This window comes from Bos indicus, chromosome 14 (genome assembly GCF_029378745.1).
Source record: "Bos indicus isolate NIAB-ARS_2022 breed Sahiwal x Tharparkar chromosome 14, NIAB-ARS_B.indTharparkar_mat_pri_1.0, whole genome shotgun sequence".
Taxonomy (NCBI): Eukaryota; Metazoa; Chordata; class Mammalia; order Artiodactyla; family Bovidae; genus Bos; species Bos indicus.
Window position 1 is genome coordinate 4,377,380 of NC_091773.1, and position 14,735 is coordinate 4,392,114.

Sequence of the window (14,735 nt, forward strand, 5' to 3'; positions counted from 1 at the left end):
GCCTTCTCTGCCAGAGTCAGGATTCCGAGTCCTGCAGGCGTTAGCTGCTTAGAAGAGAAACTGTGATCTGGAGTGGTCCCACCGTCATTTCACGGGCCTCTGCATGTCCCGTCCACTCCCCAGGGATTCACTGTAGGAAAACCTTAATCAGAAAGCCAGGCAGCAGAGGGGGATGCTTGTCGCCCCACCTCCCAACGCAGAGCCATGAAATCGCCCCTGAAATACGTCCCCACCCAAGTGATTCCACCTGAAAAGTAATTGGCTGCCTCCAGCCGAGAGGCCACAAGTCAACCGCTCCGGGTCCTTCCTCCACTTCCACTGATTAAAAGCTTCCGTGGTGGGTGAGACCTTATGGAGCTTCCATAAATCCTGTCTTTGGCTGCTGGCCCCGGCTCCTTCCCGCTGGCCGGGCCATCTGTGTGAGGGTTCAGGGGGATGTGGAGGTGGAGCGGGGCTGATAACAGGGTGTGAATGCGCCCCTCATGCCCCCGGGCTCAGCAGCCCCCTGCCACAGGCTGAGTGGTCTGTATCTGGTGCTGGGTCTAGAGCATCCACGTCCTCAACCCTTGCGTCCTGTGAAAGCTGGTTTATCTTTTGTTGAAGGCTGGGCTTCTGCATTAGCATCTCCCGAGATCAGAATTCAAGGGCTGAGGGTTTATTGGGGGAAATTATCTCAGAAATCACCCCTTGGGGAGTGGCATCCTCCCCTGGCAAGGCCCTGGAGATGCCGGTGCAGCTGCAGAGGTGATCTACACAAGTTGGGGTGGAGCCAGGGTCGACTCCTGGTGGGAGTCAGTGAAGGCTGCTCCAGGGTACGGGGGTTAGGGGGCTGGAACTTGGGCTAAGCATCCCCTCATGGCTACATATGCCCCAGGGCAGGCACCTCAACCAGAACCTACCAGGTGGGTGTGTGCCTAGAGGTGCTGGAGAGGGTCACTGAAGGTGTCTAGGGCTTCCCTGGTGGCTCAGTGGTAAAGAATCCTCCTGCAATGCAGGATGACACAGGTTCAGTCCCTGGGTTGGGAAGATCCCTTGGAGGAGGAAATGGCAACCCGCTCCAGGTTTCTTGCCTGGGAAATCCCATGGACAGAGGAGCCTGGTGGGCTACAGTCCATGGGGTCGCAGAGAGTCAGACACCACTGAGTGATCACACTCATACTGAAGGTGTCTGCTTCTTCAGTGTTCTCCAGGTAAACTGTCTGAGGCTCAGAAGGTGAGGCGACTTGGCTGATGTCACACAGCTAGTCCAGGACCAGGACCATCGCTTCCAGTCCTCTGAAGCCAGCTCTCTTCCTCTGCTTCAGCTGGCCTGTGGCTTCCCCAGCGTGGGTGGGATTGCTCATTTCCATCACCTCCTCACATTAAGGCTAGGTTCCTCTGGTCCCTCCTCCTGTGGCTCTGTGCTCCAAGGCTTGGGCATCCAGGAGCAGCACTCACCCCACCTGGAAGGGAGCCCGAGCGAGGCTTTCTCTGCCAAGCTCTGCGCATCACCGGGCAGGGGACTGGATGGAGAGGCAATTGTTTGGCGTTTCAACTGCTCCCTTCAAGACATTAACAAAACATCCCTTTTATCTTAAGGTTGCCTGTGATCTTCCTTAGCGGGATCTGATAAGTTTGAAAATGACCCAGTTAGGCCTGAGGGCAGATCAAAGTGCTGTTGAACTTCACTGAGCCTCTGAGCCTGAGGTCAGCAAGGGCGGGGCTCCCCCAGCAGCACCCCAGGACCCCGGCCTGAGCAGTAGTTTCTAGATCAAGGGTGTAGGGAGGGTTGCAGCGCGGTCATGTTGGTAGTAACACCTAGAAGCTTGCCTTGAACCTTTAAATGCCATAAAACTCCTCGCCTAACATCTTTTTCAGCCTCCGTTGCCTGGAATCACCTCTCATTTCTCTGTCTTCAGCGTTCCCTCTCTGGAGTCATTTGTTCTGACTTTGCCCAGACACTGAGGGTTCACATACAAAGAAAACGAGCTCACAGCCCTTTATAGACCTACAGACTGCGGGAGAGAGGAAGCATGGCGCTGATGATGTGGGAAAGCATCTGTCATGTTTCCTGAGTGGAGCCGTTCTTTTTCCCACTCCCCCCTCTTCCAGGGAGTAATAGAACAAGAATGGAAATGAAAGCCTCTAAAAGCTGGAGCGCTCGTGACCACAGCTCACATGGCCTGCCCACTTGCAGTGTCCAGCTCTGAGCAAGATACCCACATCCATCCCCTCACTTAGCTCATGGGATCCTCTCACCCAGTCCTCCCAGCCACCCTGCCAAGCAGATCCTGTTCTCTCTTTCATTTTACGAATGAGGGAATTCACGTAAGAGATGTGACATTTGCCTGAAGTCATAGTTAGGACGTCGGGGAGCTAGGATTGGACCCCAGCGTTCTAGCTCCGAGCAGATGCCCTTAGCTGCTCTCCAAGCCAGGGCAGCAGTAGAGCAGGAGTTCACGTTTACATGGTCCTTCCTTGTAAAGTCCTGTAGCACCAGACTTGCCCGGTGGTGCTAGTGGTAAAGAATCCACCTGCCAAGGCAGGAGTCTCAGGAGATGCGGGTTTGATCCCTGGGCTGGGAAGATACCCTGGAGGAGAGCACGGCAACCCACTTCAGTATCATTGCTTGGGAAATCCCATGGACAGAGGAGCCTGGCAGGCTACCGTCCATGGTGTTGCGGAGAGTTGGACACGACTGAGTGACCGAGAACACACTTTTCTTCGTGCCAGGGTCATCTCACACTCTTCGCTGCTTTTGAACTACTGACCTGTGAGTCTCACTGTTGCTTCTGTTCGTATGTCTTGTCTCCTGGTTGAGTCCAGTTCCTTTGGTTCTGAGAACCACACCACCGCTCCTGCCATCCCCAGGTCAGGCTGGCCTGTTGCCCTTCTAAAGGAGTGTGTGCAGACAGGTAGCCCTATCTCACCCGGCTGCTACTTGGGGACCCCAGGCATTTCTCGGCAGTCACCCCAAGGACTTAGGACAGGCGCTGCAGCTTCATTCACGCCCAGTGCTCTCATCCTGTTCTGTGCACAGCGAGGTCCCCTGGGCTGCAGAGGAGGGGCTGTGCACCGCCCCGGACCCCAGGAATGTGCTCAGTCGCTTCAGTCGTGTCCGACTCTTCGTGACCCTGTGGACTGTAGCCCGCCAGGCTCCATGGGATTCTCCAGGCAAGAATTACTGGAGTGGGTTGCCATGCCCTCCTCCAGGGGATCTTCCTGACCCAGGGATTGAACCCATGTCTCTTACGTCTCCTGCGCTGGCAGGAAGGTTCTTTACCACTAGTGCCCCCTGGGAAACCCAGGCCCCAGGGCTCTTGTATAACCAGGAGCTGAGTACCCCAAATATCCTAATCTTGGCTTTTCGACTGAAGTCTCAGGGGGACTCCTCTGTTGTTGGAAGAAAAAAAGGTTTTAAATAAATTTCTACTCTCGTTTCCAATTGAAAATGCTCCTTTCTAAACTCAACAAGGCTTTTTGAGGTTCCTGTAATGGTTCCCAAGGCATACTGAGCACTTACACAAATGGGCAAGGCTCCCGTGTGTGGCTTTGCAACACATCACCTTCCGCAGTCTTCTCAGTGGTCCTAGGAGCCCGAGCTGTGATTGTGTTCAGCTTACAGATGAGGAAACTCAGGCTTGGAGAGGTTCAGACAGTGGGCCTGGCTCAGTCTGCTGATGAAAGGCAAAGCAAGTGTTTGAACCTGCCCCGGGAGCCCAGCATGTAGCATGGTACCCATGAGCCTTTCAGATAAAAGATGATGGCGAATAAAATGGGCTGTGTCTTTAGATAGATATCTACGGGAGGAGGAGCAAGGTAGAGGGGATCAAATTTCAAGTTTAGATATGTATAAATTGCAATTTTTTAAATTGGTGAAACAAGATTTATTGTTAGGTCTTATGGAGCTTCTGGACTTTGCTCACAGAATAGCTCAGGGCTTCCTGGTCCCCGTGTTGCCTGTACACCCATACTTGGGCCTCAAGGCTGGAGCAAATTCAGGTTTGATCTTTCTGACAAGACTTCACAGGCTGTGTCCTTCCAGCAGGAGGTATCTGACGTCTGGTGGTGTCTTGTCTTGACGTGCACAGCCTTTGATGTCCAAGCCTTAGATCAATTAGCACATCAAGGCTTTCAAATTGGTGCTCTCTTAGTTCAGTCAGTTCTTTTATGTAGTAGCTCCAGTCCTTCTAGGTGGAGAGGTGTTCCCTCATTTTTCCTGTTAATTATTTTCAAATAACGACTTGGTTCCCTGGTATCTCACAAAGATGATCAGTGAGGTGTTTTTGGTTTTTTATCAATCATTTTGAACTCAGATTTAAACACATTCAGTTTGTTTTAATGTGCGGCAGATATTCTTCCTTTTGCTGTCCAGACTGTCTTATTTATGCAAATAGGAGCCTCTTCGGGTTGACCCTAAGTGCTTTTAACACATGCCTAGCAGTCTTCGGGCTTCCCAGGTGGCGCTAGTGGTAAAGAAAGTGAAAGTGAAAGTTGCTCAGTCGCGTCCGACTCTTTGTGATCCCATGGACTATAGAGTCCATGGAATTCTCCAGGCCAGAATACTGGAGTGGGTAGCCTTTCCCTTCTCCAGGGGGTCTTCCCAATCCAGGGGTCAAACCCAGGTCTCCCACATTGCAGGCAGATTCTTTACCAGCTGAGCCACAGGAGTAAAGAACCCGCCTGCCAATGCAGATGTAAGAGATGCTGGTTGGTAGTTTCCCTGATCTTTGGAATGATAGAAGGTTCCAGATTTGAATATGTTCCTTGTCCAGATGTGGGATCAGTCATTTCTCCAAGGAGTTGTAGTTCCTTTTAAGTGGAACACGGTTTCAAAGGCCAAAATATGTGTGTCAGGTAAAGTGACTCATGAATAAAACCCATCAGAGGGTGTGATCTCAGAAATGGGGTCGCTATTGTGGAACACGTGTTTAGGCTTCAGATTTCAGACTGACACTGGGAAGTCATTATACAGTCCTTCCTCCACAGCACACTCCGCTATTTCTTAAAAGTATAGTAGCAAGATGGCTGTGGGAATGCCTGTTACGGGCCAGGCACCGGTCCTGTTCTCTACTTAGAGGATCTTCTGCTTCTGATCATAGGAGCCAAGGTGATCACCCAGCTTTGTGTTATAAATAAGGAAGCTGAAGCTCAGAAAAACAAATGTGCTCAAGCTCAAACAATTAATAATTGATAGAACTAAGATTTGAAATGAAGACCTTTTTGACAACCAATTCCGTCCTTCACATGTGGATGTTCTATTAAATGACAGATGAGAGGAATCCAACGCTTAGTCTGATGAACAAGTCAAATGCTTCAGGTGCATCTTGGAGTTCAATTTGGAAACAAAAAGTGCCTCTAAACTCTGGCAGCATTCCCCAGGCCAGTAATAAACTGTCCTTAAGTCCTCTCCTTGAGCAGTAAGTATACAGCCTCAGTAAGGAGCTACTATGGTAGGAATGACATTTGGATGTATGTATATTGATCCATGGGTGCCATTGACCTTCAGCTTGACGAGAGTGTGAAAGCTCATGGAGGGGGAAGTGATCTGTGAGTCAGGGAGATTCTGGGTGGGACTCTGAGTCCATTGTCTTCTCTTTAAAATAAAAAAAATTGTTTACTTATTTATGTTCAGCTGTGCTGGGTCTTCACTGCTGCACGAGGGCTTTTTCTGGTTGCAGAGAGTGGGGCATACACCCTGATTGCAGCGCTTGGGCAGCCCTTTGCGGTGGCTTCCCTTGTTGCAGAGTATGGACCCGACGTGCCTGGGCTTCAGTAGCTGAGGCTCTGGGGCTCTGGAGCAGAGGCTCGGGAGTTGTGCACACAGGCTTAGCTACGCTGCGGCCTGTGGAATCTTCCTGGACCAGGGATTGAACCCGTGTCCCCTGGCTGCCACGCCTGGTGTATGTGAGGCTCTCAGTAAATATTTGCAGAGTGCAATAAGGAAAGTATTTCATGTATTACTCTTAAAGAAATCTTCTGTGAGGGTTAAAAGGGTTGTTTGTGTTTCTTGAGAGGAGTTTTTAGGTTGATATGAGTAAAGTACTGGAGTAGGAAATGGCAACCCACTCCAGTATTTTTGTCTGGAAAATTCCATGGACAGAGGTGCCCACTGGGGCTCCATGGGGCCCCAAAGTCCATGGGGTTGCAAAGAGTCCCACTACTGAGCACCCCCCACTGACCCCCGCATTGCAAGGCAGATTCTTGCCCACTGGACCACAGGGAAGCCCGGAGCCCACTGTCTTCTTACCTGCTTGACTTAGTCCTCTGGAAGTTTCCCCTAGTTTAGTGCTCAACTCTGCACTGAAAATGATGCTTATTTTATTTTATCAGGAATTTCTGGGACATATTTAATGGGCAGGCTTTTAGGTTACCTGGTCTGTCATGCTGTCTGGGACCTGTGCCTTTGTGTGAAGACTCTTCTCACTCTTCGGATATCTTGGAGGTTCTCCCGGGTGCCACTTCAGGGACACACAGGTGCCCAGGACCAAGAACGGGTGGTGGGACTCACTGCACCTGGAGAGTGACTCGCGATGTGGCTTGGGCTGTCTCTTTGTCTCTTCTGGCCTTAGTTTGATCATCAATGATGAGGATGATAACACTTGATTTTCAAGTTCTCATACCATAAAATTTTAATTTTAGCAGCATGCCGTGTGCTATGCTCTGCTGTGTCTGGCTATTCCCAGGGTGGTGCTGAGTCCTGGAGAGTGGGTGCTGAGCACCCCCAGGGCAGAGGAGAGAGGGCAGGTGAGCCCAGAAGCAATGACAGTACCAGGCCATCTGTCCCAGATGGGGTGACCCAGGGGCTGGGGACCGGTTCTAACGAGCCTCCTGGGAGAAGCCTGGGAGATGCCCAAGGGTGCCGACATCTATACTGGGAACCCACGTGTGGCAAGGAGAACACGTCCAGGCAGGAGGGCAGGGCGGCATCTTCTCTGCAGATGCGAAGGCTTGCGGCCCAGGGCCAGTGCCGCTCACTCGGGGCCTGACACTCGACGATAGTGCCTCAGGCAGGGCACGCATCTTCAGTGCAGCTCGGGAAGCCAGGTTGTAGGCTGCTCACATGTGTGGGATGGCAGACCGTGGTGTGTGTGTGTGCACGCACACACACATGTATCTGTATGTGTGCATGTGTGTGCAGGAAGGGGTACCACTGCAGCCTCAGCCATGCAGCCCACTCTGGGGAGTCTAGACGTGCCCCTTCCCCCACCCATCCCACCCAAGCAAGCAGGGCATGCAGCACAAGAATGCTGAAATGCAGGGTCCACTGCACACCAGGGCTAGAGATGGGCTAGGCGTCAGACACCCGCTGGCTGCCAGGAGGGGGCAGCACCAGTGCAGGGCAGGTGGAGAAAGTTCCAGGAGGATCCCCACACACAGCGATAGTGGGTGCATGAGAGAGGGGGTGACACTGCCTTACACATGCAGGAAGCCATTAAAAAGAATGGCATTGCCATTTGCAGCAACATTGGGTGGATCTAGAGATTGTCATAGTGAGTGAAGGAAGTCAGGCAGAGACGTAGAAGTATCATATGCCATCCTTTGTATGTGGAATCTGAAAAGAAATGATACAAATGAACTTACAGAACAGAAACTGACTCACCGGCGTGTGGTTGCCTCGGGGAAAGGATGGGAGGAAGAAGGGATAGTTAGGTTTTGGGGTGGACATGTACACACTGCTGTATTTAAAATAGATGGCCAACAAGGACCTACTGTCTAGCACAGGGAACTCTGCTCAAGGTTATGTGACAGCCTGGATGGGAGGAGTTTGGGGGAGAATGGATACATGCATATGTATGGCTGAGTCCCTTTGCTGTCCACCTGGAACTATCACAACACTGTTAATCAATTATACCCTGATACAAAAATAAAAAGTTTTGTCTTAAAAGAAGATGGGAGGGTGTTAGCTTTTCCTTAAGGACCCAGCCTTACATTTAAACAGACGTTTCACTTCCAGTTTGCTTACTTGTTTGTTTGTTTCTTAGGGCCCCTCTGGACCACCAGGAGAAAAAGGTCCTCCGGTACAGTATGACTTAAATACAGGGTTGTGTCTTGATGGGAGAAATTATGCGCTAATCAAAGCCATTTGAAGTTGGAGAGGCCAGCAAAGACAGTAGTTTAAAAAACAACAACTTTAACGTTATACAGTGCAGACTCTCGAAGATACAGGCACTCACCTGTGGAATGGTGGAGTCGGGAGGAGGGTTGTCCAGTGCCCTGAGCTCCAGTGACAGCTGGGCAGACCGGCACTGCCTTTGCTTTTCGCCGCCTCTGCTTCCCTCTAGACGGACAGCTGTGGTTTCACGCATGTCATCACATTGCCAGAGGAAGTAATTTTGAATCCCAGCTTCACTGCCCCCAGCCACAGAGCCAGGAGCCAGTGAGGGTGCTCTTTTAATCTGTGAGGCAGGCGGGAAAGTCTAGGAAGATTCCTGCAGAAAGTGAGATCCGTAATTGAAAGATGATTTGGGCCGACTCCCAGTACCATCTAGAAATTGTCAGCCAGGTGGCAACGACTTTCCAATAAAAATATCTAGCAGTCACCTGAGCGCCGGCCTCCGCACTGGTCCTCTCACAGGTCAGTGTGTCCAGCCAGCGGGCTCCTGAGGCTGGTAATCGACCCTGCACCCGGAGTGAGCTCAGGCCCGTCTCACTGCAGGAGTAAGAAGGGGGCTTGCGAAGGGGGCCTGGGCAGTCAGCCTCATGGGGAAGGTTTTCCAGAGCGTTCTATCTGTGTGTTGAAGACAGCCAGTCCTCAAGCCCTGGCTGCTCTCAGGTACCTCCGTTCCATCAGATTGGTCAGTGCGCCAGGCGATTGGACAAGGAGAACCAACCCCACGCAAGGGGGCCCTTGGTTTTTGTTTTAAGTGTTGGGGGATGTCTTCTTTCTCTTCAGGGATCTCGAGGCCCGCCTGGGTTTCCCGGCCCCCAGGGACCAGCTGGCCAGGATGTAAGTAAAGGCAAGGGGTGTGGGTTGTGTCCCTGCCGACCCCCCTCCCCCTCCCCTGGCCTCCCTTGACCAGGAAACCCCGGGGGAGCTGCTTTGTGCACCGAGCCCCGCCCGCTCCCCCGGGAGCCTGTTGTGTGTTTGGCCTCTTTGTCCACCGTGGCCTCTAAGCGTGTGTTGTCTGCTTGCACTTCTTTTGCTTCTGTGTGATGCTGTCAGAACCGTGCAAGTTCCTGGCTATATCCCACACAACACCTCCTGCTGTTCTGCCCTCCTCTCTTTCAAAGTTGGTCCTTCTGCCTGTGTTTGGAAAAAGACGGCCTGAGTTGAAGATCAGATGTGTGAGTGTGTGTCCACATGTGCACACACACGTACGCACTTTCAATTTTGTGTTTGGCAAGGAGTTCTGAGAGGGGTGGCTTACTGTTCTGAACATTTGCCCTGGTTGATATATTCTGAGAAGCTCTGGGTCTTCAGCTGAGGTTGGAAGCTGTGAGTTTTTGTTGGTGCCAGTCTTCACGGTCGGGTGATCTGTTTTCTCCTGAGTTGCACTTGGCAAGATAGAGAGGTTGAGGGAGAGAGTGGGCAGAGTGGATCAGGATTATGTGCTTAACAGAGTTAATGTTCTTTCTTTCTTCTTTTAGGGTATACCAGGAAATCCAGGAGAAAGAGGGCCTCCTGGCAAACCAGTATGTGATCTAACTGTTCTGGATGAATCTTGACCATCAGGGGTTCAGCCAGAATAAAATGCAACTCGGATGGCTCAAGAAGCTTTAAGAAGGGGCTTTTTACAAAGCTGTGGGCGGAGGGAACTAATCAGAGGTGGCTGTGATGCCCAGAGATAAACACAGAAGCCAGTACCACCTTGCACCCATCTTCAGAGCCAAGAGAAAGCGGGAACGGTGGGGACGGGGCTGCCAGATGGGAGCGGAAATTGTGGGTTCAAAGCCACTGCCAGGAAACCTGGCCAGAGGCTGGGAGGGAGCAGTGCCCCCATCCCGGTTTCCCCATGTGCTTCTCTTTGGGCCAGCTCACCTGAGCGCCAGAGGCAGGTGAGTCCCTGATACCCCCAGGACTTGGAGCAGAAAGGGATGGATGGGGACCTGGGGGTGAGCAAATGGACAGGAGCCACTTCTTGTCCAGGGCTGGTTCCTCACTGGCCTGTGTCCTGACCTTTTCCTCAGTAATGTCAGTTCCTTCTGGTTTCCCCCCGTTAGAGTAGAAGCTTCCTTTCCTCTCTCACAAGGAGAGCTACAGCAGCTTGCGCAGGATGAGAGAGTCCTGAGCGTCTGGTCCCAGGCAGCATGGCCGGGCTCTCAGCTCCAGCAGGCTTCCCTCGTGTGCAGTGCATCCCCTCTGGGAACCCAGCCCCCAGATTAAGTTACCAACGCCAGAGATGCTCCGAAGGCTTAGCCAGCTAACCAGGCTACCAGTGGGCCCTCCAGGGAAGGAGCAGTGAGGATGAGTGGGTCTGGGTGGGCAGGTGGGAAGATACAGGAGAAATCAGCCCTTTGAAACCTGCTGCCTGAGAAGGAAGAGACAGTGGCAGCCACGACTGGGGAGTCCCAGGCCTCGAGACTGGTTTCAGACTGGATCTCCCCTGGGCAGAGGCTTGCCCTCAGGATGGCCGTCTGTCTGCTCTGCAAGCCCGGCCTGCTGCAAGTGTCAGTCAGGCAAAGACCCAAGACCTGGAGGCCCCTGAGGGCGTTAGCATCTGTCTCTGCCTCGTCCAGGCTGCTGGGAACAGCAGACACCTGGACGGGCACCCTGGTCTCCTAGAAGGGTCCTGAAACTTCACTAAGACCCGCCAGAAGGGTGAGTGAAAAGTCTTGCTGGAGGTTGAGGGTACTTATTCATATGCTCCTCCTCCTTCACGGAGTCAGATTTGCAGCAGCCAAATAAAGCTCACAGCATCCACCCTGATACCCAAGTGCCAGGCCCTGGTGAAGTGGGTGGAAGAGTAAGGTTCAGGCCAAAGGCTGAAGGGGTTCAAATGACCTCTGCCAGATCCAGACCTTGATACCTCTGCAGAGGGAAGTGCATCCACAGAGTCCAGCGGACAGGATGGGCTCACCTTGACGTGACTCAACTGGTTTCCGGCAGAGACTGAGAGAGCATCGGTCTCTCTTGACTACCTTTAAGTTCACAGAACACCCTCCCCCAGCGTGGTCCCAGGTACTGCTGTCAGGGTCTCTGGTCTCGATAATCAGATGAGTCACGTTCTCAGGGGTCCCCAGGACCCCCTTCAGGTTCAGTGACTCACCAGAAGGGTTCCCAGAGCTCAGGAGAGCTGTTACACTCAGGATGACGGTTTATCCCAGGGAAGGAGCCCCCAAGACACGAGGCTGAGGCCTCCACGTGTCCCCTGCCCACACTCGGCTCTCCCAGAAGTTGTGTGTAATCTGAATCCATGGAGGTGACCCTGAGTGGTCTGAAATTCAGCGGGTGTTGCCATCAAGGGACTCTTACCCAGACCAGGCATGCCTCCCTGGGTGGTCTTGGTTACTCCACCATCTGCCGTCCTCCCAGAGGTCAGACTGGCCCCAGGCCCCCAGCAAGGACACTGTTAACTGCATGGCCCAAGGCCCTGGGCAAACAAAGGCACTCTTATCAGGGAGGGCATTCCAAGGACTTAGTACATCTCTCCAGAGCAGCCGGGGCCAGACCTGTCTTGGGAATGTGCAGGGTTGGGACAACCAAGGCCTCTCCTGCAGTCACCAGCCCTCCAAGGGTGGACAGTGGGCCCTGGGCGGGGTTCCCCCAGGGCTGCATCCCTAGAATCCCTGTAGCAGGAGTCCCCTGTCTACCCTCGGGTGCTCTAGAAGCAGAGCCTCTGGTGGGGATTCTTGTGCCTAGTGATTGATTAAGGTGAAACCTGTTAAGATTGAAGAAAACAGGGCATGGTGAGGGAAGAGGCGGTCAAAGCTGGGGGTTCAGCTGGAATCTAGCCTCAGCCTGATCCCACAGGGAGCTCTCGGGTGTGAGCAGCAAATAGAGCTAGCCCGTCAAGAAGCGGTTCTTACTCACCTCCACGTCAGCCCGTCGTCAGTGGCTGTGTAGCTGACGTCTCTGTGACCAGCCAGCCAGCATCCTGGCAGCAGGTGGTCAGTGCCCAGGAGGTAATGACGGCCTGGGCAGGGCACAGACTCTCTCTCTTCACCCCAGCACTTCCCTCCCATCAACAACCGACTGGCCACTGCCCCCGCACGGGCCTTGCTCCTGTGTATTCAGGCCTCTCTCTGGAGGCCCACAGAAATGGATCACAACAGGGTGTTAATTAAATTATCCCCCAGGGCACGCTGTACCTAGACGGGAAATCCACCCCTTCTTCTCTCTCTTCTAACTGATGCCCAGCCATGCTCATAGAGCTTTAACAACTCTACAGAGGGCTCAAATGACAGCAGAAAAATAGCCCCAAGAATACAAGGCCAGCAGTATAAAAATCTCCCAATTTGTAAAAGAAGGAAAAAAAAAACTCCCAATTTGGACAGTATAAATCTTGCATTATTAACTTGCCTGAAGAAAACATGCAATGTCAAAATAAAACCCCTTTCCCCTTTTAAAGTTTTACTCAATTAGCGTGTAGCATGGGTTGGCCTTCCTCCCCAGGGTCGGTCTCCGATAACTAAGGGTATTCTAGGCTTTTTCCAGCAGATGCAGCCTAGGCAAGCTTTCCCTGCAGGCGAGGGGCCCCTTCAGAACCGCCGACTCTGACTCAGCCCGACCCCAGTTTGTCTCAGGTGGTGTCCTCTTGCAACCCAGGGCAGTGATTCAGTACTTGAGCATTTCAGCTTAGGAAGCATGACGTACACCCAGCCAGTGCCAAGGTTATCCTATGTGAACTTACACAATGCTTCTGCCACTGTCTGCAGCCACAGGATGTGGCAGAAACCCCATGGAGTCAGGGAAAGTGGGGAAGCCAGGAAATTGTCTCTGTAACAGGCTAGACTGGATAAACCTGGACTCAATCAGAAGGAAGCAGCCACCACAAGTCTAATAGTGGTCCCAGGCTTCCAACATTCTGGAGGAAGCCTGCCATCTTCCCTCTGCACCGTGGGCTCTCTGGCACTCCTTGTCCACTGCGATGTGCAGAAGTGTGCAGAGCAGCACGCCAGTCTCCAGTCCTTACCTAAGAATCCCTCGTCCCTTCAGCATCTGCCTTTGTATTTCCATTTTCCTTCCCAGCTTCCTGTCCCTTGCACCCTGGGGTGAACCCAGCCTCCACTCCACTTGGGCTCTGGGCCTGCCATGGTCATAACACGCCACTTCCCAACTCACTGTGGGTTTGAGTGTGAACTCAGGGACCTGCAGACTCCTTCACACCTTCAGAGGCTTTGTAATTACTCCTGATTTCTGAACTCCCCTCCTGAAGTTAGAGACTTCCAACTCATAAAGACGAATGAGGCTTAAAATGCTAGTTCACCTGGGGGAGCTGAAGGAATTGCTTTAGGTTCATACTAGATGTGAATGACAGTGGCAGCTATTACCCACCTGGAGTAAAGGACAACCCGCCCCCTTCGTCTTCCACAGTACCCATAGGACCTGCTGGTGGTGATGGAAGGGGGAGGAGGGGCCAGCAGGAGAGAGAGAGGGCCAGGAAGGTGGGGACCAGAAAGTCTGATGTTTGTTAGGACAGCTCAGAAGAGTCTGCCTGTGGTTCCCAAGCGTGGGGCGTAGACCAGGCTCTTTGTGTCCTGTGTAGACATGTTACCTGTTACAGTCACATTTTGAAGGCTGCTCGCTGCAGAAGCATGGAATATGCAGTGTGCACTCGTGTGTATGTATTTATTTATTTTTACTTTGACAGGGCCCCTCTTCAGTACTGTCTCCAGGGGACGTAAATCTCTTGGTGAAGGTAAAAACATAAATATGCATGCCTTTTGAGAGTTGTGACGGGGAGGCTGGCGATGTCAATGATATGGTCTTTTTTTTTTTTTTTCGGTCTGAGCAGAGTATAAACAACTACAACAACATTTGTTGAGAACATGCCGTGCCAGCAGTGCGCTAAAATCCACTGTCCAGCACAGAAGCCACTGGCCACATGTGTGAATTTAAACTTGTTTAACTTAATGAAAAAAAAAAGATTCCGGTCTTTGATCACACTAGCTACATCCTAAGTACTTACTGGCCACCTGTGGCTAGTGGCTGTCTTATTAGACAATAAGATCCGTTGTCACGGGAAATCCTTCCGGGTGGTACTATGGTTAATGCTTCATGTGCATCTCTCGTGTCTGCAATTGCTCCATGAGGTTGGTACCATTATGTTCTCGTTTTGCTTGTTAGTCGCTCAGTCGTGTCAGACTCTTTGAAACCTCATGGTCTGCAACCTGCCAGGCCCCTCTGTCCATGGGATTCTCCAGGCAAGAACACTGGAGTGGGTAGCCGTTCCCTTCTCCAGGGGATTTTAAGGCTATGCTGGTGTGTTTCTGGTGCAGTCAGTTAGCACATCCGGCGATTAACCGAAAGGTTGGTGGTCTGAGCCCACCCAGGGATGTGTGTCAGCCTTTATAGGGCTTCCCTGGTGGCTCAGACAGTAAAGAATTGGCCTGCAATGCAGGAAGCCCGGGTTTGATCCCTGCATCTGGACTATCCCCTGGAGAAGGGAATGGCAACCCCCTCCAGTATTCTTGCCTGGAGAATCCCATGGACAGAGGAGCCTGGTGGGCTATAGTCCAGGGGTCGCAAAGAGTCAGATAAGACTTAGTGACTAGCTCTTTGTTTATTAGAAACCTGAGTCACCATGAGGGTCAGCGACTTTCTGGGAATAGAATCCACTCCTCAACGAGTCCAGAGACTGACTTTGGACCCC

At 52.3% G+C, this 14,735-nt stretch overlaps 1 protein-coding gene across 1 annotated transcript in view; it reads left to right on the top strand.

Annotated features, from left to right (window-relative positions):
• The window catches only part of COL22A1 (collagen type XXII alpha 1 chain), a 224,614-nt gene that overhangs the window by 157,526 nt on the left and 52,353 nt on the right, over window positions 1-14,735 (top strand). Inside the window, exons 41-44 of the mRNA XM_070802401.1 lie at window positions 7,965-8,000; window positions 8,876-8,929; window positions 9,571-9,615; window positions 13,734-13,781. Of these exons, the coding sequence (XP_070658502.1) occupies window positions 7,965-8,000; window positions 8,876-8,929; window positions 9,571-9,615; window positions 13,734-13,781 (183 nt within the window). The remainder of the gene's footprint in view (window positions 1-7,964; window positions 8,001-8,875; window positions 8,930-9,570; window positions 9,616-13,733; window positions 13,782-14,735) is intronic.